The sequence below is a fragment of the Helicoverpa zea genome, chromosome 9 (assembly GCF_022581195.2).
Source record: "Helicoverpa zea isolate HzStark_Cry1AcR chromosome 9, ilHelZeax1.1, whole genome shotgun sequence".
Classification (NCBI taxonomy): Eukaryota; Metazoa; Arthropoda; class Insecta; order Lepidoptera; family Noctuidae; genus Helicoverpa; species Helicoverpa zea.
This window is the reverse complement of record NC_061460.1, coordinates 7,250,013-7,275,254: the sequence shown is the minus strand read 5'-3', so window position 1 is coordinate 7,275,254 and position 25,242 is coordinate 7,250,013. Positions and strand designations below refer to the sequence as shown.

At 36.0% G+C, this 25,242-nt stretch overlaps 1 protein-coding gene across 2 annotated transcripts; it reads left to right on the top strand.

Moving 5' to 3' along the window:
• Window positions 1-25,063, top strand: LOC124632965 (pH-sensitive chloride channel 2-like). 2 transcript variants are annotated; one of them, XM_047168010.1, is made up of 9 exons: window positions 1-169; window positions 19,404-19,596; window positions 19,723-20,035; window positions 20,220-20,372; window positions 20,465-20,620; window positions 20,786-20,951; window positions 21,039-21,240; window positions 22,165-23,123; window positions 24,459-25,063. In XM_047168010.1, exons 1-8 carry the CDS (start codon window positions 93-95, stop codon window positions 22,408-22,410), a joined length of 1,506 nt encoding a protein of 501 aa, XP_047023966.1. In that variant the 5' UTR covers window positions 1-92; the 3' UTR covers window positions 22,411-23,123; window positions 24,459-25,063. The 2 variants fall into 2 exon arrangements, with proteins under 2 accessions (XP_047023966.1, XP_047023965.1); XM_047168009.1 differs by having other exon boundaries at window positions 3-169; window positions 20,220-20,378.
• The last annotated feature ends 179 nt before the right edge of the window (window positions 25,064-25,242 follow it).

The following is a 25,242-nucleotide window of genomic DNA, read 5'->3' as shown; positions in this document are numbered from 1 at the left end:
CACGCAGTAGTAGTGAATCGATCACGCGAAGCGGACCGCTTGACGAGCCGCGCTTCTATTTTCCGCGAGTTGCAAATGTTTAGTTATTAGTCATGGAACTAAAAATCTCAATTATTTATATTACTCTTTTAGTAATTTGCAATAAGGCGCAGGGACAGAAAACACAATTGTAAGTTAACTTTAATATACATTTTCTGTTGTTAGCAATTTTAACTGAGTTAACATTAGTGTAACTGATTCCTAAATCTAAACACCTATGTCAGTAAAATATTAAAATAAGTTGTTTATGTGACACTAACTTAGAACCATCTTAGACCATTTCGCATAAAGTGTAGGTATTTTTTGATATCTCGGAAGTTCTTTGCGTTAAAAAATATTAATTAATTAAGTACATACCGACTCATAAGTAGGCAATTGTTCTTATTTTCTTAGTCTCCAATTCTGATCACCTAATGTAGAAATTCTTTCATGCCTAGTTGGTACACTTTATTATGAAATAATTCGGCTTTTGATTAGTTCAACGACTTCCTGTTAATTACTGTGACGTGCATTCGTTTAAGTGTTCACAACACTCTCGATATTGTCCTGCTAATGACGATTATGATATTGAGACAAGTGCTAAGATAATTATTCTAGGTCTAAAACAGACATCGGGGAAACACGATTTATTAAAAAAATGGCGATGTATCTACACGTTAATGTGTACGTACGAAATTAATTTTAAATATTTAAGAACAATGGGCCGTAGAAATACATATATGTATATCTGCAGTTACTCGCATGAGTTCATGCTGATAATACAAAGACTATATAATAATGTTATTTTAATGATACGAATACTTATGATTGTTCGTATGTATCCAAAGTGCACCAAAATTAATATTAATGGTTGCGCTCGACAGCTCAATAAATACGTACGAAACTGATATAACTACGCTGGAACTAGAAACAATTGCTTTTTTTATCAAAGTGAGCCCTATAGGCAAAATGCCTAAGTTCCATTTAGGATTCCCGAAACGTAGAGACATCGAAATGTCGTCAACCAGCCTTGGTCGCGGCCATCAATGTCTTCGACCTCGATTGAACGATTGAACACTCGCTAGTGGCAGTAACAAAAAGTTAAGAAGCAGCCTCTTAACTAACGATGATCTTTGCAGTAATCTAGATTATGTACCTCTTACTGAAATAACGTTAACTCTGGAGTAGATTCCGATCATCATTGACTTATCATTTGACTATATTATCACCTACATGTGTTCCTTAGAATTGCCTGTAATGACCATGCTTCTTGGGAGCTACTTGGCGCACTCTAGGAAATCTATAGCTTTATAACCTTTCTTTAAATCGGACCAGGCATTCAACTAGACAACAGCGATTTCGAATCTCGGGCGCACAACCATTTTCCGTTAATTATTTTTGTTTCCATCAGGGGCCCGATTCTCCTAATTTTACTTACCTAAGCGACATACGATTCACGTTGGACTGAGATCCAATCCCGACTCAATTACGATTGAAGCGTATGTGGCATTCCGCTATTTTTTCTTTGAAATAAACGTTTTTATCCTTTTCTGTCATTTAATAATGAATCATTTTGTCTGCAAATGATTGTAGAGCAAACTACTGTATAGACCAAAATCACCAATATAGCAGACCAATCGCAAACCAATCGAATGTCGTTGGAATACGATTGTTCTTATATTAGTAGGTAACAGAATGCCCGACATGGTTAAAACTGCTATTGCGATCATATTGCGATGCTATTTCTATTAGATTTTGACTTTATTAACTTAGGAGAATCGGGCCCCAGAATCTCAGACAGACCAATACTAAGAAACATCAGTAGATATCCATCCTTGATCCTTTGATAAATTTGTAGGTACAGTTTCAATATCGTACTCATTTATCTATTTACTGTAGCATTATTCATTGATCATGGAAGCACCTATTACAAATTAATGGCTATTAGTGAGGTGCTACTTTAACAATTAATAGATAATTAGAGGTTTTAGATATCTTTACTAATATAATGCAGACGAAACATTTATGTGTTTGTTTGTTATAGTTCGGCCATTCAGAGAATGCGTTCCTGACACGTCGCGATTGAACTGACGACGTAACTACATTCATTGATTATTGATATAATAATGTTGTTTTAATGCTCCTCAATTGTTAAAACGGTAAACAACCAGCAAAAATATTTTTATCGTAACTGCAACGCCATTGCAAAGTTACGTCGTCAGTTCAATCGCGACGTGTCAGGAACGCATTCTCTGAATGGCCGAACTATAGTACCCTAAAGGGTACGAAACCATTGAACGGATATGGAAAACACTCTGCCCGAGTGTTCCTACGGGACGCGAGTGAAACCGCGGGAAATCGTCTAGTAAATGATAACAGTTACAAGCAACGTTTTAGCAGGAAAGTATGCATCGCCACTAATCTATACATATAATAAATCTGTAAAAAAACTGTGTCTGTACATTGAATATATTAAAAAAATAATAATTGGGTGGGGTTTAGAAACAGTAATGGAGCACAAATCCAAAAAAAAAATTCTGTCTGTATGTCTGTATGTCTGCATGTCTGTATGTCTGTATGTCTGTATGTCTGTATGTCTGTTTGTTTGTACACGCTAATCTTCGGAACTACTGGACGGATTTCAATGATTTTTTCTTTGTTGTATCAGTATTAAGCCTGGTCAACATATAGGCTATAATTTATCTTCGAAACTTGAAGACCTGGTGCAGAACACCAACAGACCAACAAAACTATAAGAGATACCAAAATGGTGCCATAGCAAAAATTGTTTCATGTGATAAGCATTTTCAGCTGAGATAATAAATTTTAAGATCTGGAACACCTGATGTGGAACCCCAAGAGCCCAGCTTCTCTGTACCATATACAGGTATGACGTTTTAGCAAAAGTTGTTCAACTTGATAAGCACTTTCTATTGACTTATAAAAATTGAAGATGTAAAACACCTGATGTGGAACCCCAGGAGCCCAGCTAGACTATAGCATATAAAGATATGACGTTTTTGCAAAAGTGGTTCAATCTAATAAGCACTCTTTATTGACGTATATACATCGAAGATCTGGAACACCTGATGTGGAACTTCAAGAGCAATACTACACTTAAAATGTATAGAAACGAATGTTATGAAATAGGTATGGTGACACAAAACCGACGATTATCCCTTTATACACTATAGAAATATGAACTCAAGGACAATCCCCGGTGGACGTCGTTAAAAAAAAGACAATGCCTATACCATACCGCTAACTGTGGATGAAAATTACTTGGGCTATTGTGATGGGATGCTAATGGACTAGGAATGGGGAAACTACGGGAACTATGGCACCTGCCGATGACAATGTATTAGATACATGTAAAAATTGCTGGTGGAGACTTCGCCAGCTCACTTACTGGGCCCCCGGGAATCAGTCACTGAATAGCAACAAGAGGACAACAGGGACATGAGCGGCTGAAGTGTGAGAATACCTCGGCGGATTTTAAACGCAGATTACGCGCTCCCTGTGGGTCACTTACCACGAGGCATCCTCCGAGCAGGGCTACTAACCCTGCTCTAGCGACTCCACTCTGGACGGCCAAGCCAAGCCAGAGGCTTGAGACCTACCCCCGTCATGGTTCACTCTGACCTGCCGGAGATGGGGGCAGTATACTCTCCCTGGAGAACTCAGTATATACAGCCCCGCGGGGTAGCTACTCCCCGTCATCAGCCTCAGATGTCCTGCGGTGCTTATATCTCATTATTATTGTCGTTATTATCTCAAGAGCCTTTGTCCCAATTATGTTAGAGTCGACTTCCAGTCACGATGCAACTGAGTACCAGTGTTTTACAAGGAGCGACTGCCTATCTGACCTCCACAACCCGGTTACCCGCTCAACCCAACACCCCTTGGTAAAACTGGTCAGACTTACTGGTCTGACTACCCATAACGACTGCCAAGAATGTTCAATGACAGCCGGAACCTACAGTTTAACCTACAGTTTAAGCCTTCCAAATAACGGTCATTGGTATCCAAAATATACGTAGAAAGTACCTACATACGAACTTAGAAAAGTTGCATTGGCAGGTACTTGCCAGACCTGGAATCAAAGACGCACGTTCATACTTGAGAGATTGGTTCTCTACCCACTAAACCACCACGACTTCCACTAAGTCACCACGACTTTGTCATCTATTTAACGTTTTTTACGTAATACGTGTAATATTTTTGCCACACACAACTTAAATGCGGACTAATTAGAATCACTACATTTATCCCTATGGTCGCGTCTATTGCGGTTCAGTTCTCAGCGTTTTGTTTAGTCTGCTGTGCTTTTGCCGTTGAAGTACAAAAATTAAATATATGGAACGTTTCTAATGCGTATCCCGTTGTTTTCAAGTCAACGGGCTCTTAAAATTCAATATCAGACGATTAAGATCTTTGATTTTGCTGACCCCGTAGTCGCTGGCATAAGGGACAGGATCCGCGTACGAAGTCGCGGGCAGAAGCTAGTACTTAGTATTTCCCTTAAGAAGTCTCTTTAAGCTTCTGGAGAATCCATGGGAGATATATTAATTTCGATGATATATATGATAATCTAATTCATAATTAATATTATCATGCTATCTACTAAGTAGATACGAATACTACTTCCTATCGATTCAAACGCTAAAGTTTTTAAGAATGCACATTTCTTTGTTACTCCTCACTCAAAAACGACTGAAAGGGTTTGATGAAACCTGATGGTGAATATAAGTAGCTAAGATATTAAAATTACATGCAAAAAGAAGAACTAAACTTATAAGCAACCTACTTTTTATTGGAGGGCGGGAAGCAGTTGCCTCGGCGAACCGCTGGCGGAAAATGGTAGGTAATAAAATAATCGCGACAATAATGATGACAACTTGATTAAAATATGGGACTAAGGGATTGTTCACACCAAACGTATTGTCCGCCGCTGACTGTGAGTATACTCACAGTCGGCCTCAGTGTGAACGTCGACTCAATCTGCAGTACGCGTACTCACCAAGCCGACAATAGGCTATAGCGTACGATGCGCTACATGTGTGAACAAAAGAATACGCTCGTGTAGGTTCACACTAGATGCGTACGCTGAGCGGCCGACTATTCTACACATAAAAGAGCTCAGTATTTGAAGTTGCTCGTAGTATTTTATAAACGATCTCTGAGATCACTCGTGGTTCCCATACGATAAAACTAGTGTATTTTTAAAAAAAATCGGACGTTTACTGATATTTCTATTAAATGATGCGCATTCAGATAGTTGCCATTTGCGAAGCTCTAGAGGAAGACGAAAATAATAAAAAGAAGAGATTGTGGGTACATCCCTTAAATTTGAAGAGATGTTTTCTTGGTCAATTTCATACTTTATATTTCGAATATAGACTTTATCCAAATAAGTTCAAGAAATATTTTCGTATGACAGTAAAAACATTCGATGAGTTACTATCTTTAATACGTATAAGTTTATATAAAAGGGACACTAATTATCGACGTGCTATTCAGCCAGAAGAAAGATTGACAATTACTTTAAGGTAAGAGGAAAACAACTTGTACTGTAATCAACACTTATTTATTATAATCAAATCAATCACGTTTAAACAATTGCGAAAAGAACAATGTCAGACGTCCATAGTAACTTAGGCTCAATAAAAATATTTCATGTACAGTGAAAATTCTTACAGTTTCTTGTGTAGTTTCCCGCTGATCCCCCCAAAGGATTGTTCCCCCCAAAAAATCCCCCGTGGGCAGAAAATACCCCCAAATTTGAGGGGAATCCCCCCAATCTGGCATCACTGCGCGGCGGTGCGGACGCGGCGGAGCGGCGGTGCGTACGCGGTGGAGCGGCGCTATTCGGCAACTGCGTCCGCGTAGCCAATCCGCGTCCGCCGTGCATAGTCGCGTAGTAAAATAATCGGCTACTGAGAGTCAGCTACAACAGACGACGTAACAGCGTATAGTCGGTTCGGTGTGAACGACAATTTCAATATATATGGAAAAGCAATAAACTGCGTAACGCGCGCTCACAGTCAGCGGCGGACAATACGTTTGGTGTGAACGATGCCTTAACCAGTGACGCATTTTATAGCTCTTGAACAGAGGGACATATGAAAGTACAAGTTAGTAGGTCACCTTATTCTGGAACATAGATTTGCACATTATCCTTATTTTTTTTTTAATGAAATCAATTTATTTATTTGCCAGAATCTAGGTAGGTACATAATAACTTGGTCTATACTATACAATAAAAATATGTTCCGACATAAAATGTAGTCAAGCAAAAAATTATTTATTACATAGTTTATTAAAACTAACTTAAACTTTCAACGGAGTCGAGATTTTCGTGTAGGTAGCTAATCAACTAATTAGGTATCTAGGAACACTGTAGGTAGGTAAACCTATCTACTGTAATTCCGTGAAGGTATATTTTAGTTGTCTCAATATTTTTCCTTTGGGCAGAAACTTTTTATAGGCAATAGAAACAGGAACATGATTTCGTATAGGCTTATATTTTTATCAGCTTTCTGAACAAACTGCGTTTTAACTAGGTATTCATATTCATATTCATATTATTTATTTGCATTCCACAATGTTTAAAGTAGGTGTTACAGTTAGGCTTAGAGCTAGGTACAATTGTGGACCCTGTAGGGCACAGCAAAATAAAATAAAACTTACAACTAAAATTATTATTATTAAATCTATAGAGAAAAAAATATATATATATGAAAAATACAACAATTGACTTATATTCTTATAGGAACAAGCGTGAGACTAGACAATAAGGTATACCAGTACAATTAAATAACACGTATTTGCTAATAATAAAAAAGAAAAAAAAATACTGTAAGGTCGGAAAGTGTGATGTGTTGTTATGTGGTGTGTTGTGTGTAGACTATATCTTTATCATTCATGTATTCGTTTATTGAGTAGTAGGCTTTGTTGATGAGGATGTTTTTGAGTGCGCGTATGAATTTAGTTTCGCTAGTTTCATTTTTTAAAGAATCTGGTAATTTGTTGTATAGTTTGATAGACATTACATAGGGGCTATTGGTGTGAAGTGTCATGTGTGAAGAGGGAAGCATTAACATGTTTTTGTGTCTAACTGGTCGTCATTATGTTTATTTCCACGGGTTATGAAGAAGTTTGCATTTCTTCTTACGAATTTACATATTTCTAAGATATAAATAGATGCTAGTGTTAATATTTGATACTTAATAAAAATAGGTTTACAGCTGTCGGTTTGTTCTATATTTTCTATAATTCGTATTAATTTCTTTTGGAGGATGAATAGGGTATTGGCGTCGGTACTGTTTCCCCACATAATAATGCCGTAGCTGAGCCAGGTATTTAAGTAGTTGACAAAAAACAAGTACCTACTTATTTGTCTGCGATTTTATATAGATAGTTTTTAATAGAAACTAGAATGTAATAAAAATATGTAGGTAGGTACCTACCTGTGTAGTTTTTATTTTGGACTATCTAAGTACCTAATTAACTAAATTTTGTTTTTTTATTGAATATTGATTTAAGTAGACATACATCTATTAGAAGTACCTAAGTGCCTATACATACCTATTTGGATTTTCTGGGTTCTAAGTAGGTACATAATAGGTCATCATCCTCATCCTCCTCCATCCAGGCCCGCCGCTAGCTGTTTGTTCGCCCGCGTGCAAAACCGATTATGCCGCCCTACGACTACATATTATACTGGGTTTTGTCAAAAAATATATAAGGGGTCCAGGGGGTCCGGACCCCCCCGCCCTTTCATATCCATTTTACTTGTCCAACAGAAAAAAATATGTACATGCACCGCTCTGATTGCAGAAAACCCACCTACTTTTGGATGCATAAATATTGCAATATGTACATACATATATTACACATAACTTTTTATTTACTTGAAATGCTCTAAGTGTTAGAGTAACCTAAGAAGTCCTGGGTTAGCCCATAAGCAGACTATAGTTCGGCCATTCAGAGAATGCGTTCCTGACACGTCGCGATTGAACTGACGACGTAACTACATTCATTGATTATTGATATAATAATGTTGTTTTAATGCTCCTCAATTGTTAAAACGGTAAACAACCAGCAAAAATATTTTTATCGTAACTGCAACGCCATTGCAAAGTTACGTCGTCAGTTCAATCGCGACGTGTCAGGAACGCATTCTCTGAATGGCCGAACTATAAGCAATTGCTTAGGGCATCAATGCAGTGCAATCATTACCCAAGTGGCCCCTATGTATTGAAAGATTGTGATTAATGGGTAGGTACCAACATAATGTATATCAAAGTGCTTAGAACAGATTATGGGTAACTTAAACTAACGAACTTAAATATCTATAGCAATGTTTAATTTCGGTAGAATATGTTATTAATGGTTTTTGGTGGGTTTCCCGTTGAAAAAGTCAACGCATGAGACACATTTCATATGTAAGGAAGCGCGAGCGAAGCGAAATTTTTTTAGTCTAAGGACACAAAACAAATAAAAACAACTGTAAATTAACAAAGCAAAGTCAAAAAGTAAGATATGCACAGAAATAAAGTGCAAATGTACATGAAGCCGCGAGCGAAGCGAGCGCGATTTTTTCCTTAGAGTTTTCATGAAGTAAACATGATGATTTTTCGGAATTGAATGCCTCAACAATTAAACAAAGATAAATAGCGATCAGTGCCGGTTTTAACTCAACCAGCGCCCTGAGCGAGATTTCTACGGCGCTCTCCAACTGCAATTCAAACCCATACGAAAAACAGAGACGTATGTAGTTACCGATTGCGCGAGCGAAGCGAGCGCGAATATTTTTTTTATAGTTAACAAGTCGAAGAAAAAATTACGTAAAATGTAGCCCAATCGTACATAAGCTGGTTGATGAATGCAAAAACACTGGAACATGTCTTCTGATTGCGCGAGCGAAGCGAGCGCGAAATTTTTTGTTATATTTTAGAACTCATAACCAAAATTACTTAACATTTTGCCCAAACGTACATAATTCTTTGTTGGTGATGGCGCCTATGTATTAAAATTTTGGGACTTAAAGTAGTACCGTAAATAAGAAAGTTCATATGGAAACTAGAAGTTACTTTCTTATTAATAAAATAACTTAAAAACGACGCTACCTTTTTGCTAGGGTAGACTAAAAAATTGTTGAAAAATAAAAACAACTGTGAACTGAAGCAAGCCCGAAAATGTTTGAGTTTTGGATCACTAAAAGTCCTAAACATATATAATAAAAAGCGACTGTGAAGTGAAGAAGCCGCGAGCGAAGGGAGCGCGAATTTTTTTGAGTATTGGGACATTAAAAGTAGCTTGTGATAAAAAATTGAAGCGTAAAGCAAGGAAACCGCGAGCGAAGCGAGCGCGAAAATTTTTGAGTTTTGGGACATAAAAGTAGTGTTTGTTCGAGAATTTCTCAAATTTAACGCGTAATTAAACACTAATTCGCTTCGGCTATTTCTAAAATCTGATGTAGCTTCTAAAGTACTGATTATTTGTTAGAGGTATTTTAGTAAGGCCTTTCCAGTAAAATATAATTTATTTGTAGAGAAGTGATTTATAAACTGAAAACACCTATCGATAATATAATCTAAAATAAGCTCTAACTTCTAAAGTACTAAGAATTGGTAATTAGTATGTTAGTACAAAATGTAACGCTTGAAAAGACCTTTCAAATGATGTATGACTCATTACTAGAGGGGGAGTAGACCAACAACCAAACATTTCGCCCATTGTTCTTTAAAACAAAAATAGGAGTAACATTCTGATCAAGGATTGGTTGGGGGCGCCTGCGGCGCCCTTTATATCCGGCGCCCTGGGCCGTCGCCCAACCGCGCCCTACCCTAAAACCGCTACTGATTGCGATATCTGACATGGAGGCGCGAGCGCAGCGAGCGCGAATTTTTTTGGGGATGCAAAGGGTGAACCCGTCAAAATTGATAGGGCGAGACCAAAGCGAGGGCGGCTTTTTCTGAAATTTTATTGCTAATGTACTCATCTATTTTGAGTAAAAATATTTTTATTACGTAATTATGGTTTAATTTTGCTGTATGGGTTAATTTTGCCGCCCCGTAAATAGTGCCGCCCAGGGCATTTGCCCCCCCTGCTCTCTCCCCCCACGCTACGCTAATGGTTGATCTTAAATCGTTTTTAATAATTTTTAATTTTGAAAATGTTCAACAGATGTAACTGAAACCGGCAGTGTAAGTAATATTCTTAGCGCTATTGCTGTGTTCGGATTTATTGAAATCAAATAATTGGTAAAAAGATATTGTATTTTTTTAATATTACGTGATAAGTTGCTCGATTTGCCGCCCCCTAGGACGTGCCGCCCGCGTGCGGTGCACGCCTTGCACGCCCGCTTACGGCGGGCCTGCCTCCATCCTCCAAAAAGCAACACTTATCACTAGCCCTTTTTTGCATTAAAAAAGCTCTAGATTGTGTATTGAATATCTAGTAATTGAATGCGTAATTGCGTAACAATTTTGGTTACCTTCAGAACTAATTTCTCATTTTCATTCATGAAAAGAGTACTTACCAGTAAACCGGTGCAGTATACCTTAAAATTATTAAACCATTGCCGCCCATTTATAATATCCGCCCGCCTACGGCACCCACTGAAAGTCATCGAGAATTTCACGCTACGTGATGTCATACTTAGGTACCTACATAGGTACTTCAATTTACGTATCTTGGCACTTTCAATTCGATCTAGGTACAGTGAAGAACATTTTCAATGACTTTAACTTAATGTTATGAAATAGCTCACATTATCCTTCAGAGGAAATAGTCTCTAATATTGTCAGCTGATATCTACAGCAGTCTGAAACGCAGGAAAAGTGCCCGTTTTCTGTCGTGCTGACTGACTGTTTGTTCCTATTGTATTAATAATGATCCGTGGTCACGAAGGCTACCCTACTCATTAACAGATTCATAATGAATAGATAATTATTACTAGTCCATCAAAATAACACTAAGTAGTCGTAGATCCTAACATTTTCCTTAATTATAGTCTTCCCATTTAAATTGTTCAGCCTAACTAAACAAACATATTTAAAACCATTCATAGGAACGAATAAATGTCTATCTTCTGTCCGTAAGGTGAAATTCTTTTGGAACTTTATCTGTGGATTAATTAAACCGTCGGATTATCTGTACATCATAAGGTGCACTAAGCTCTTAATTATGTGTATCTCTACTAACGTTGCCGACGTCTAATAACTCCGAATATTATGAACAAGGAAAAGTGTTTATTGGCAAGCGTAAAATATGGACCATGGGAAAAATACAGAAATCAAAAAGTATCGCCTACAGAATGCCTTTCACAGTGGTGAATTTTACGAGCGGAAAGCCAGTCACAAATTAGTACATAAGTAGTAACAGTCATCTTCAATTTACGCTGTCGTTCCGTAGGTTTAACTACTTAAGCGAAACAAAATTTTACACTAACTACTTAACCTATTTGTTGGACAGTATTGTTTTATGAAGCACCTGCATGTCTAGGGTACATAATAGAATTATAACAGATGTCGGTACCTACCGATAACGTTTTGAAGTATCTGACAGACAGATGATATCAAGATTGTATAATTCAATGCAATCATTGTAAAGTTGGTAATTTGTTAATATTTACTGTCTGAATGTGATAGGTATGCAGGAAAGTCGAGTCATTAATTCTCTAAAGATATAGAATGTTTCAAATCTGTTGTGAATTGAATGTTTCAAATGTTCATGACGAGGAGAGGATAGAAAGGAGCTATTTCGACTTTCCGACTGCTTAATCTTGTCAAACCTAGGTCTTGGAGGTCCTGTGTACCTTCCTCGACATCGGATAATATATGTACCTACTAAGGTCAAAAACGAAATTTACATAGATATCAATAGATACATGATCTTGAGAATATTCTTATCTCCAGACCCTCGGTAGGTACTTACACTAGAACCTACGAAAGATTAGTTTCTACCTATCTCAGAATAGTTAATGCAGACGTAAAGATACTTACAACCTATAAGTATAACCTATACAATGGTAAATAGTGCAAGTAAAGATTCTTTCCAGTTTTGGATATGTTAAAAACATTACATATAAGTGTAGCTGGCTACATACCTACGTATTTATTTTTACCTGGGTTAGACATTATGTTGAATGACCTCGTGTTACCCGCTTCAAGTATTTGTTACCTATATCGTGTGATATCCAACATCGTCATCGAGACTTTAAAGAAGAACAAACCGAACTAGGTATTTACTTTAGCTCTAAGAATATATTTTGATCATTATTATTTGCTTGATAAAAAGTTACAATAAGTTACAAGAACGGCTCTATGACACGGTCCGATAATTGACCGTGACCGCGCGTTAGACATTGTCTATAAATTCCGTGTTTAGATAAAATATAACAGGTTACCAACACTATTGTTGTAAGAACGACTTCCTAAACAAATGTTAGCCATGTGGAGGGTCTTCGTTAATCATCAGATACACGGCAGACCGTTACTCTGCCTACCTAAATTGGTTTCTGTCCCTTTAAGATATTTACTTAAAATATGGTACTTATTATTATGCAAGTGTTTTGTCAGCAGGAAGGTATCTTTCAAAGACTTAAATATACCTAGGTATCTTATATGGTGTCTTTGGACAAAACTGTATTGAAATGAATAAACTGAAGATAAATGTAGAATCCAAGATCTTCAAGGGAGATTAAAATGTTACTAATACCTAAATCAAAAAGGCTAGAGATGCTATTATAGGCTAAGTCAAATTAAATAGGTAATTAATATTATAATGCTCACTATAGATAGATTTATATCCAAATTGGAATTATACTCGCACTATTCAACTCGTAGCACTCATACTCGGTAGCCATTCTCTTTTTTTGTCGAAAACCCATTTTGGACGTACACTTTCACGTATTTAAGTCAACAATAGTTTTTATGGGTGATAAAACCAATTACAACCCAGCTAATTGTTGTTATAGAGCGAGGAAGCGGTGAATTGACCTTTTTCCAAGTTTTTATCGCTCAAGGCGCCGATGTAATGGATCGCATTAGTGAAACAGTGTTTTCCATCAAAGCCAGAGTGCCTGACATATTAAACAACGGTAGGTAGATAGGCAATGAAATCTGACTGGCCTTTTTCCAGCTATGTTGGTGTCTACTTCCAGTCAAACCGAATGCAGCTGAGTAGATACCAGGATTTACGTGGGATTTACCTGCTGCCAACAAGATCTTCCCTATCCTTTGTTAAGACTGGTTGTCAGAATGTGTCTTCCGAAACCTGGAAGATCTCGTTGACTTAGATGGTCACCAATCCACAGTACGACAGCGAAACTTGCTCGACCCGTCCGACTTAAATAAATTATCAGAATTTTCTAAGACCATCTAGAATATGTTTTTAAGGATCATTCGTAAAGATTTACATTTTACAGTAGAATGCTTGCAAATGTTTAATGCCGAGTCATGAGCGCTTCAATCATTTGATTACCAAGAATTTATACAGGTTGACTAATTTTCAAACCATTTGAAATTCTATCGAATGACTTAGCTCTTCGTCAGTGGCAGTTTCACTACTTTGGAAGGTGATTGATCATACCGATCATACCTAAGTACCTTTATCTTCTGCTTTGTTCGACTTTTATTCCGATGTACTTACTATTAGCCTGTTAATCTTAGACAAGTAGGTATTAGAAAAACAATGTCAACAAACATATTATGCAAAATAGGTATGTGTCCACATATCATATTATTACCAGTGATTATAAGCCATTATGTCGCCTAACCTCACTTGCACAACCCTTGTATGCATAGGACCTTAATTATGACACCGACCTTTTGTTACGTTCATAGGTTATTTTTTACTAATAGGTGCTAATAGCAAGGATATGTGCAGTGCGTTTACTTGAATGTAGGGTGATAAATTACCTACCTCTGTAAAAAAAGTTATCATGCGTAAAGTAAAAGTTTAAAAATAATATCACTAATTATACTTTGGTGCTATTTAGGATACTAATTAGAATTTATCAACATAAATTAAATAATCGCAATGCTCAGGAAGACTGGGCATTAATCACTTACGGCATGTTAGCGATTCCGGAACTGACTGAAGTACCGACTTTTAGTTACATTAGTAAGTCCATGAAGTTGTCCGGGTATACCTATTTCTCTGAAAGATGGTGAAACAGATAGTAGATAATGTTAATAAAAAGCTGAAAAGTTTTCATGTAGATATGTATATGCAAAGCTGGTCCAATATCGGCCATATTAACCAACTTAGGAACTTGTAGATATACCTATATATTATTCGAAAGGAAGTTACTTAACGCATTCATTGAATGGGAAGCGACGCGCTCTTGGCCATCCGTCACATGACTTAGATTCAAGATAGACCGACCATCGCCAATTACATTTGCCGAAAACCGCATTTTTCTATTACCTAATTACCATATTCGATTATGTAATAAATCCAGTTGTAATTTTAATTTGTATCTACACTTTATTCTGTTTGATATAAGTGAGATATCTTGGACTTGTAGCAAATGCATTGCATCACACCTATGCAAAAGAAGACAGTGTGGACAAGATTTTCGTGATTACAACTCACGACTGTGAACGTGGCTGCTGAATGATAAGGACGAAAGGAAGCTGCAGTATCATTTGTAATTATTAACATCTGTTGGTTTACAATAGCCGTGGCGAAGTGCCGCTATTCTGATGCAGATGATGCGCGTGCAACGCCACCGACCTTACGCGATGCCGCGCACCATCACCACAGCATTGTTCTAGACTACATGAAATGTAAATAAATGATTGCAAACCTATTTCCGAATCGAATTTCCTCAATGTGTGTTAACCTTACGATTGAGGTAAATGTGCTATTCAGATAACCACATAGACTAGTAGATAAACACCCCATGCGTTAGGTATAAATTGTATAATCTATAATCATTATAAAATGTGTAATCTCGTCAATTGCATAATAAGATTCAGTATTTAAATAAGAGCAATTTATGATTAAGGAAAACTTATTTTTGTGTCGAAAGATCTTAAATATTACCTAAGTGTAGTCAATAAGGGAGAATGGTAAGTTCAGTTCAATGGTAGTATAGCAATGATATATATAATGTATAGTGATCTATTTTTTATTGTTACCAATAAATGGTAATGTTATAAAGTTACTTACCTACTGCTTAAAATTCTAAGATCAGATTTATCTAACGTCGAATGTAAACTTGTCAAATGTATAGGGGGTGATCTGGGTTATGTTCCAACTATACCTAGTCGTTACCTGTCGACGAAGACTTTGAATGAATTGTTTGTCGATAGACTTGTCGACAGTCCTATTTCTTGAAATCCTAATTGTTTAGCAAACGGTATCATCTACGTCTAATATGAACCGCTAATTATGTTAATAGGAGAGTTAATATCTAATAAACATTTTCGTGACTAATCGAGCGTGACTCCCGGCTAATTTATTGTAAATTATTTACGAACGAAATTATCAACAATTATTAGCGTACAAATAGGAAATAATGACACATACCTACAGGCACTAAATTATACATTGTGTGGTCGATTATATGATTTGTGTAAGATTCGTAACTGCTACGTGGGTAAACTTCATCGTATTAGCGATCGTGAACTATATATTACCTACCTGGTCTAGTAATGCGTACTTTACAACAATTCAGAGAATTTTGAGAATTACGCCATAATGCTGAAAATTAGGACAGACAAGCAGGATTATAACTATATAGAATTATGAATATAGATATTTGTTACTCTGTCACGCAAAAACTACTGCATAGATTTTGCTGAAACTTCAATAATATAGGCTTGAAACCTAGCTCATATCCTTCTATATATTTTCTTCTATTCGGGGTGCAAAGTACAAAGTTCAAACAACTGGATCGAATAATGATTAGCAAATGCCACTCGTGACGTATTCTTCTCTGTTAGGCGCTGGACAGCTAATTTATATGCCTGCTTTAGGAGCATACGCAATTTTATGGAGTTTTCGAGGACGTCGCCCGAGATAACACCGCCATAATTTGCTTTACAAACAAATGAAGATTGATCGCTATTAATTTATTATTAGAAAACGCAACAGGATTACGATACATTTTCAATAGTGGGTAAATAATTTTGATGTAACCAAAATTTTTGTTTGGATTGTACTTATCAAAATTTTAATTAAAACAATCTATAATTAGTATTATATTATATCACAATAGGAAGACTAATGGCGGATAACAATGACTGTCCTATATATGACTATCCTATATACATAATATTGATTTCCTTGATATAATTTAATTTTCCCTTCTACTAATTATAATTATTGCTGCGCTCTTTTATTGGTCTAGGTATATGGTAAATGCTTTACCCATCAGTCACAAAGTCAGAAGTGTCTTCTTATTCTGTTCCGCAGAAATAGTTAGTTTGATAGGTAAATGTACGTTACTCAAAACCAAATACCTACATAAGCATTGGCAATAGAGCTGAAATGAAATCTATGTAAAAATAATCCCTTAATACATGATTGTTTTAGCGAACCAAGCCTCTTTACCTACCTTTTCATATCCTGCTACTATTATAATATGCAGTTAAGGATTTTGTATCATCTTACATGATTTTATGAAGATAAGATTCATAAAATATACATGAATAATTTGTAATTACAACTGCATCATACCGTTAGTCATGTTTATTTGAACGGAACGAAGTAACTGTATGTAAATACACCTTATTAAGAGCCTAAGCCAAAACTAACACCGGTTTATAAAAGGCTTTTCTTAGAAAACAGTAACGTTAGATGCACACCTATATATTTTATTTACTCTGACTAATAGGTACGTTGCGGTTGTTAATACACAGTAGTCTGATATACTTAAAGCAATTCTGTTTGAATAATACCTACTTCTTTCTTGAGTTTAATCGCTTTATTTGTAAAATGTCAAGTCGTCCAATATGTGTTTATTCAGATATTAATGCAGTTCCACTGCGGTTCCTTGGAAATGATGTTGCGTCGTCGTTGTGGTAGCAATGGAGTAGGAATGCCTACGTAAGAACTGGCGTACGTAGGCAATTGACGTAGACAAGAAATACACTACGGTTTGTGAAAAACCAAACCCTTTTAGCTGGTCGAAATAATATGTTTCAAATAACTTGACTCATATGAATTCAGCACACTGATAAACAATTTGTACATAATTGCAGTAATTTCCGCAGATGGCTGGACATTTAAATAAACTCTAGTAGCTGGACATAAAACGTAACTAGCAGCAGTAACTGATATGTCGCAGCCATTAAAAATCCATAAGTCAGCTAATTCTTACAACTTTATGGATGGCAGGCAAATGATGTCACCTAACATTTAGTAAAAATGATTGCACACTACGTCATGTACAAAAAATCATTACCTAGGTACTACCTAAGTAAAAAGGTACATAGGTATAGTAACAATCCTTTCAGTTAAAGTAGAAGGCCAGGTTAAAGCTTTTTATCCCTTTACTGTAAAAGTCTCTATTGTTTGTTTTTATCTTTTATCATATGAGTAAATTATTACACAGTTTGCAAACAGATTAACAATAAAGTGCCGCTAAACCAATTTGATTAACGCAGTAGCTGAAGTGTAAACTATGTCTAAAGTAAATAGGATAGATAGAGTCGGCCCTAATGTGTTTAATCTTAAAATTTTGAACATTTAAAATCAGTACTATGCAGACAGAAAAGTACCTAAGTGTAGTTTTAGAAAAACCTCATGAAAATGCTCATTTGTTGCCTGATAACATTTAAAAAACAACAAAAAATATGTAGTTAGCAAGTGTACAGTGTAATCTACGTCAGTAATTAAGTACTTTCAGTCTGCATAAGAATGTAATACATATTTAATGTACACGTAGCGTTCGGCTTAGCCTTAATCTAAGAGTAAATCTTGTTGATATCTCTCAGAATTGGTTCATAATGTTATCAGGCCCCACAAATATTAGCTTTGTGGTCGTTACCTGCTCCCTCTTCGACCTTGTCGCTCTATAAATTCATATATTAAGCTGATACTACATCTTTCAAGTAAACAATTACCTAGATAATGTTATTGAAAAGAGAGTTTGTTTAAAGCGCAATCACCGCCACAGACTGAATACGTGATTGAGCATAGATAAAATTAATACTGAAATACACACATTACGCTCGTAAGAAACTTCGTACAGTTTGAGCTACTACGAGTAAACACGTCCAAATACTTAGTTTTGCTATAATTTAAAATGTAATTGTGTTTGGAATCAATTATTAGGTAATATCGGTTAAAGCCGCATTATGTAACAGAACCTTACAAATTATTCAGCCATCACATTATCATAGAAATGTGGGATTGTTGGAAAGAGTTGAAATGAAAGATGAAAAAAAAAATGGGTCAGCTTTGTTAGTGATATTAGTTTTGACTGGACTGTTATCGACACCAGACCCACCACACAAAAAAAGGAGAAAAAGGCCCGGAATACAACATTCTTACTTAAAAGAAATGCAATATAGTGTCGACTATATATATGGTCAAAACAATAAGTATACTTAAAGAATAACGCTACTAAACTCTTTTGTTTACTTAAAAGAATGTTAAAAACTATGAATTTCGCCAATGATCAATAGCTAACAATGACAATCTATTATGGCCTTCATTACTTCTTAATGCTTCCTTATTGTTCACTTAAATGGTATAATTATGTTGACTATTTCTTTAACTGTAGCATGTTAGCATCGAGGGATTTTTGGATTTCGAATTTTCAATTTTTAATATATGTATGAGTAGATACATAATTGTAGAAACAAAAGAACATAATTCTGTTAGCAGGACATTTGGACCATGTGACGGGGTCGTTTACATGACGTACATTGTTGGTGTACCTACTCTAGGAATGTGCCATTCCTGGTAATAGTAGTAATACAAGCATTAAAAGCCGCAGCATTCCCTTAAATATGTAGATAGCCACCAATTTTACTGAATGAATACTATTATTATTATCATGAACAACTATTAAGATGATGCGCTATTCTACACTCACAGGTCACGTGAGATGTGCCATACAGATATATCGAGCCGGCATGGCATGAATAATTGATGAGGTGTCGTACATTAGCACTAATAGACACTTTTACCAGCGTCCTTAACTGCACGTATTAGCAATAGACCAGGAATCGGGATAGGGAAAACAATTCACTGGCTTTAAAATCAATGAGACAAATTTTGCGTGTTGCCCTCGAATAAGGCCGCTAATAGCGCTCGTGATTTAACAGTCTGCACAAGTGGACGCTACGTGATGAGGAGACGAATGATCTATTGTTGTCAAACTGCCATACTCATTGAGTGATAATTGTTTCTTACAGACAAAATGTAATCACTGATTGCCCGAGTCTGAACAATGGCGACAGCTACACGCAGTCAGAGTTCCTATCCCGGCTGGCCCACCAGTGCCGCTATGACCGGCTGCTGCTGCCTACCTACAAGACCAATGACGTAGTGTATGTGCACGCTAGCGCCTATGTCTACTTTATACAGCCGGCTGAAGCCCATGATCTGGTCAGTAAATCCTTACACAACCATTATAATATCCCTATATGTAGAGGTTGCCTGGATAAGTAATTTAGTAATCTAAAGAACATACTTCAGTCGATAGTAATTTTACAATATATTTTCGTGTTTCAGAACTTCAAACTTCATTTCTTACTGCAACTACGATGGACTGATCCTCGGTTGGCATATCAATTATTTTCGCCAGAAAGGTCAAAAATCATAGGTGAGAGTGACTTGAGAGAACGGATATGGGTTCCACATCTGTATATGTCCAACGAGCAGTCCTCAAGCCTAATGGGAACCGATAGCAAAGACGTCTTGATATCAATATCGCCTACTGGTGAAGTGATTTTCAGTCGGCGAATGCAAGCCGTGCTTTACTGCTGGATGAACCTCCAAAAGTTTCCGTTTGACGATCAAACCTGCTCAATGAACTTGGAAAGCTGTGAGTTTTACTTGATCTCTGATAAAGCTTTACATTATTTATTTGTAAACCACAACCACATTTATTGTACTCATTCCATAAAGCGTCTATTTATTTAACGTCATTGTGCGTGATTCATGAATTTGCAAAATGTGACTTTCCTGCGGAGAATAATAACATATTTTCCTTATAAATTATTTTTTAGGGAAATACAATGCATCCATCTTACGCTTGATGTGGGAAAAAGAAGACCCAGTGCGATTATCATCGGAGCTACATCTGACAGAATACTCACTTCTAGATTACTGGACGAATGAATCAGTTGTACGTGGGGACATAGTCAATATGCGCCTCGGAGGTAGATGTAATGTCGCTTTTTATGTTTGTGACGTCTTCATTATTTGGAACTAATTACAGCAGCATTTTGTAACAATTATTATTTTTTTACAGCGGGAAATTACAGCGCTCTAAAGTTCACATTTAAACTTGGTCGTGAAGTTGGTTACTACCTTATGGATTATTTCATTCCATCTATGATGATAGTCGCCATGTCATGGGTCACATTTTGGTTACAAGCAGACGCTTCAGCTCCTAGGATAACTCTAGGTACGTCAAGACAAACTCTGCCTCTTAATAATGCAGTACCACTCACCAAAGGCTGGATTTGATTTCGGCTAGTAGCTCATTTGCTCAAAAATAGCAGTAGGTACCATTATGTATCATTAAGAGATGTAAGCAGATACCTTATATGTTTTCCTTGTCTCATTTCAGGCACAAGCACTATGTTATCGTTCATCACACTGGCATCCTCTCAAGCGAAGACTCTACCAAAAGTGTCCTATATCAAGGCTAGTGAAATATGGTTCCTAGCCTGCACTGGATTTATTTTCTCTGCATTAGTCGAATTCGCTTTCGTAAATACAATTTGGCGAAGAAAGTATGTTGAATTTCATTAGAACTTACATAAGTCGTAATTTGTTTGTTTTTTCCAATATATGTACTGATTGTACCGGTACGTTTACAGGAAAGCGGTAAGCTTGAAGAAAGTAAATAGCAAGTATATATTGAAGAGTACATTGACGCCGCGGCTGGCTCGCAAGGAGCTACAGAAGGAGTTGCAGGAATCGTCTCCGCAGCTGAGCAAGTCACGCTCGTGCTCCTCACTCAACCAGGAAACGAGCACCGACCCCGCCGGACCAGGATACAACAACTATTTAACCGTACACGTAAGTTATTGTACATTGTTTTCAATAATTAATTAATTCCTTAATTAATTCATTCAATAATTAATTAATTCCTTAAATAGTTAAGGAATTATCTACATGCTCTTCACCTACATAATACCCTCCTATTAAGTATAGATTAAATTAGAGTGGATATTGCTACCGATGCCAAAGCAGTAAACAGATAAGTCTGTAAGTTGTTTCCGTTGAAATAATCTGAGCAATAATAACGGCACCCAGATCTATTGCCGTGGCATCTGTTCTCGAAGGAGATCAATCTGTGGAAGATCAGAACATATGTGGTACACTCCATGCTGTTTTGTGAAAGTTTCTTAGAACCAATAAAACGATTTCGACCCGACCTGGGAATCAATTCAGAGTCCTCATGCACAGCAGTCGCTTTGCAACCGCACTAGGCTTTTAGAATATTAGTTACCATCACAGAACATGCGTGGTCCACTCCGTCCACTTTCTTAATTCAGCATAAAATAATACCTTGACTCAAGTACATAATAATGACATGCATGTGACTTGGTACGACATTAAATTTGCATAATCGTAATTGTACAATGGGGCGACAAGGTAAATTAGATTTAATTGTTATCAAAGGTAGTTCACAAATAATGGGTCTGTACATATTGGTATAGCACGTGCAATATTATTGAATCAACACATGTTAAATAAGGCTATAGGCGCTTACTTAGTTGTACAGGTATGTACTAAACACCTGTGAATTTCTAATGAATAAGATTCTAAGTATGTGGAAGCTGGAATATCCTCTCCTTGACATACCTAGGTAATTGTACTAATCATGAGAATCACAATTGAACCAGTCATCAAATATAACTGCAAATAGGCCTCTAATACTGTTACCAAGGATATGCAAAGCAGTATAGTATGTTAAATGTAAAATGCTTAATGTTCCAGAGTTTCCCGTCTGCTATGAACCTGCCGACCATCACGACCCAGAGCTTCGACGAGCTGATCGGGCAAGGAGGCAAGCAACAGCGCGGCAACGGCAGCGAGGGCTCTGACGAGCCGCCCAAGCACAACTGGACCACCATGACGCCGCAGGAGATCGCCACCTGGATCGACAAGCGCTCCCGAATTCTGTTCCCACTCATGTTTGTCCTCTTTAACATTATTTACTGGACTTTCGTCTACTGCCTTTAATTGTTCAAATATGAAGTGGCTGTTTTTATACAGGAATTGTATCTCCGGACAGTTTAGATCCAGTGTAACGTATTTTCTCGTTTGGATACAAACTTCCTACACCTATCTAGACTTACATATGTCTCATCTGGAAACACCACTTAGATACAAAATGGAAAGGAAGAGAATCTTGGGGCAAAATCTTCGAATAGTAGGTTATTTACCTACACAACTTTAAGTGGCCATAATATTTATACTTTTTGACGATAGCATTATTTTTGCCAATCCGCGAAGCTTGCCTATAAAGATTCTAGTTACGCGAGGTTGTATTGAATTTGTAAGGACTGTGGAGGAACGAGGTGAGCATGGTACACCTACCTGTTGCCTCTAGAAGTCACTACAAGTTTATTGTTGATTTATTATAATGAATCAAGCTGTAACGTTGGGTACTTATTGTACTTATTACTACTTATAATAAAAGAGTAGGTACGCAAATGTGATATCGTAAAAGGCAAAATAATATCTATCAAAATAATTGATTATTTATTTATTTATTTGAACAATCATTCACAAAAACGAATAATGATGTGATTGAAAATAGAATGCATTTTTAAAGAAAGTATTTGTTTTGAATGAGTGTGAAATATAAATGCAATCATAGCTCATATCAAACTTAAGGGAACAAATAATTAGGGATGTTTGAACTTTAAGCTGTTGCTAATTTACGTTAGTAGGTGGGTCGTTTTCAAAAAAATTGTAAAAAACAGATAGGAAAGCTATATTGTTATAACGGAAAAGTAACAGAGAAGAATTATTAGGGTCAGTATATAACGACGTACTTTAAAAAAAAAATAAGAAGATAGTAGTATTCGAATTGTTCTCTATAATTTCGCTGTCGTCCACCTGGTGTTAGTGGCATATTGCCTGTGAAGAAAAGAAAACCTTAATACATAAATATTAAATATTCTAAAACAAACCCCACAGCAATTCTTATACCCGAACTAAAGCCATTCGTAGGTAGGTAACTATCCCAAACTTATCCCATTATAATACATGATGTTACCTGCAAATATCGATTGTAAAAATGTATATCGATAGAAAACATTTTCGAGTTTTATATTTTATTAGTGGATTGATTTTTATTTACTCTGTTCATGTCGACTTTTCGTAAAGATACTTTTATAAAATTATAAAATAAAAAGAAAAGTGGTAGGTTTGATTAAATACGTTTTTATCTCGGTACGTACACTGTGAACAAACCTTAACCGTTCATATCTGTTACGTCACAGAAAAAAGTAATCGATATGATAACCGATATGAATAAATTGCTTGTGTCTAATCTAAAAAAATCTCTTTTTCAATGCTAATTCTTACTTTATACGAAACTTGTATAGTACAGTGATAGTGTCAATATACATTTATTCTAAGCTGAGTTATAAAACAGTAAAAGTACTTACCGATACTTTAAAAGTCTCACAGTAATAAGTAACTTTTAATTGTCGAATAATCACTGCACCACAATATTTCGCGCTTGTTGCGCTTCTCAAAATTACCGAACATTTTTGATTCGTCGATTCTTTTGACAGTTCAGTTGCTAATGTTTTAGGTAAAATAATTTTGATAACTACTACAAAAATATTAAAATTACTAATGTAACAGACAGGAATAACAGAAATGAAGTGAAATCAAGACTTGCTTTAATTAATTATTCCTGAATTCTGCGTGTTATATTTCATGATAATTTTAGCAAATTCGTTCAGGTTCCACAATGCTCTGCTAAGAAATCAATTATTTGTCAGTTAAAATACTAATATTGAATAATAAAATGTTTTCTAAATGTCGCGCCAAGAATGTGGACACACATTGCTTATATGAAAACAAATGTTCTACGTTGTAGTTTTCTTTTAAAATTAATCATTCATTGAGGATTATGGGGCGTTATTTTTGTTTTTCATAATGCTGAAATAAATGTTTATTCTGTTTTAAGAGTAATTAGCTAGTAGCTATTCTTTAAAAAAGAATAACTCTGTTGGACGTTTTAATATACAATTTTTTTGAATATGACCCAGGTACACAATTATGTATATCAAAGGTGTTTTTTAAATTTTATTCCAATGTGAACTTTACATGTTAATTAAGTAAAGTTACCTAGTTCTTATTTTTGAAACACTATTACGAGATTTATTTTCGATTCGCATTTATGTAAAGTATATCAAATGAGATTAGTCGACTTTAGTCAAACTATGGTAAGACATTAATATTATAACTGTTTTGTTATAATTTTGTTAAGTGAACATTATTTATTAAGTCGAGTGTAGTACGTCGGACCGAGATACATAATCAAACAAAATTAAAGTTGCATATCTAATTATTTATTGTAAATCGCGTTGTGATTTTGAAAGCGGTCTGTGTTCAAAATGTTAGATTTGTAGGTACTATTTGTACACTCTTTTAAAAGATTATTTATAATTTATTCATAATGTAGTGAGTGTGATAGAAAATGATAGAATAATAATTCACAGTGTACATACGCATGTAGAATACATATTTTTGTTAAAGGTAATTTTCAAAAAATTAAGTGCCTCCAAGAGATTATTTTAGATAGATTAAGAAAACTTGTCTACGTATTAGATAAGTCCTATTTGTAATCTCAATAATATAAACTCGAAGCATGGTTATTGGTTTTATTGCTGGCTTGCATTATGTATAATGTTTATTTTCCCTCACGAGGTAAATGCAGATGGTTATTCACCTCGTTATTATTCATGCGTCGTGTCGTCTGCTGTTCTCCGGACATCACCCTCAACGAGATGTTATGCACACGACCACTTAGTTTTCCTCAATTACTTATTA

What these genes read in the sequence shown, in the direction of transcription:
- LOC124632965 (XM_047168009.1), top strand. Translation starts at nt 93, where the DNA reads ATGGAACTAAAAATCTCAATTATTTATATTACTCTTTTAGTAATTTGC. An exon ending in CAGGGACAGAAAACACAATT is followed by an intron (nt 170 to 19,403) that starts GTAAGTTAACTT and finishes TGTTTCTTACAG; the next exon opens with ACAAAATGTAATCACTGATT. An exon ending in AATACAATTTGGCGAAGAAA is followed by an intron (nt 20,952 to 21,038) that starts GTATGTTGAATT and finishes GTACGTTTACAG; the next exon opens with GAAAGCGGTAAGCTTGAAGA.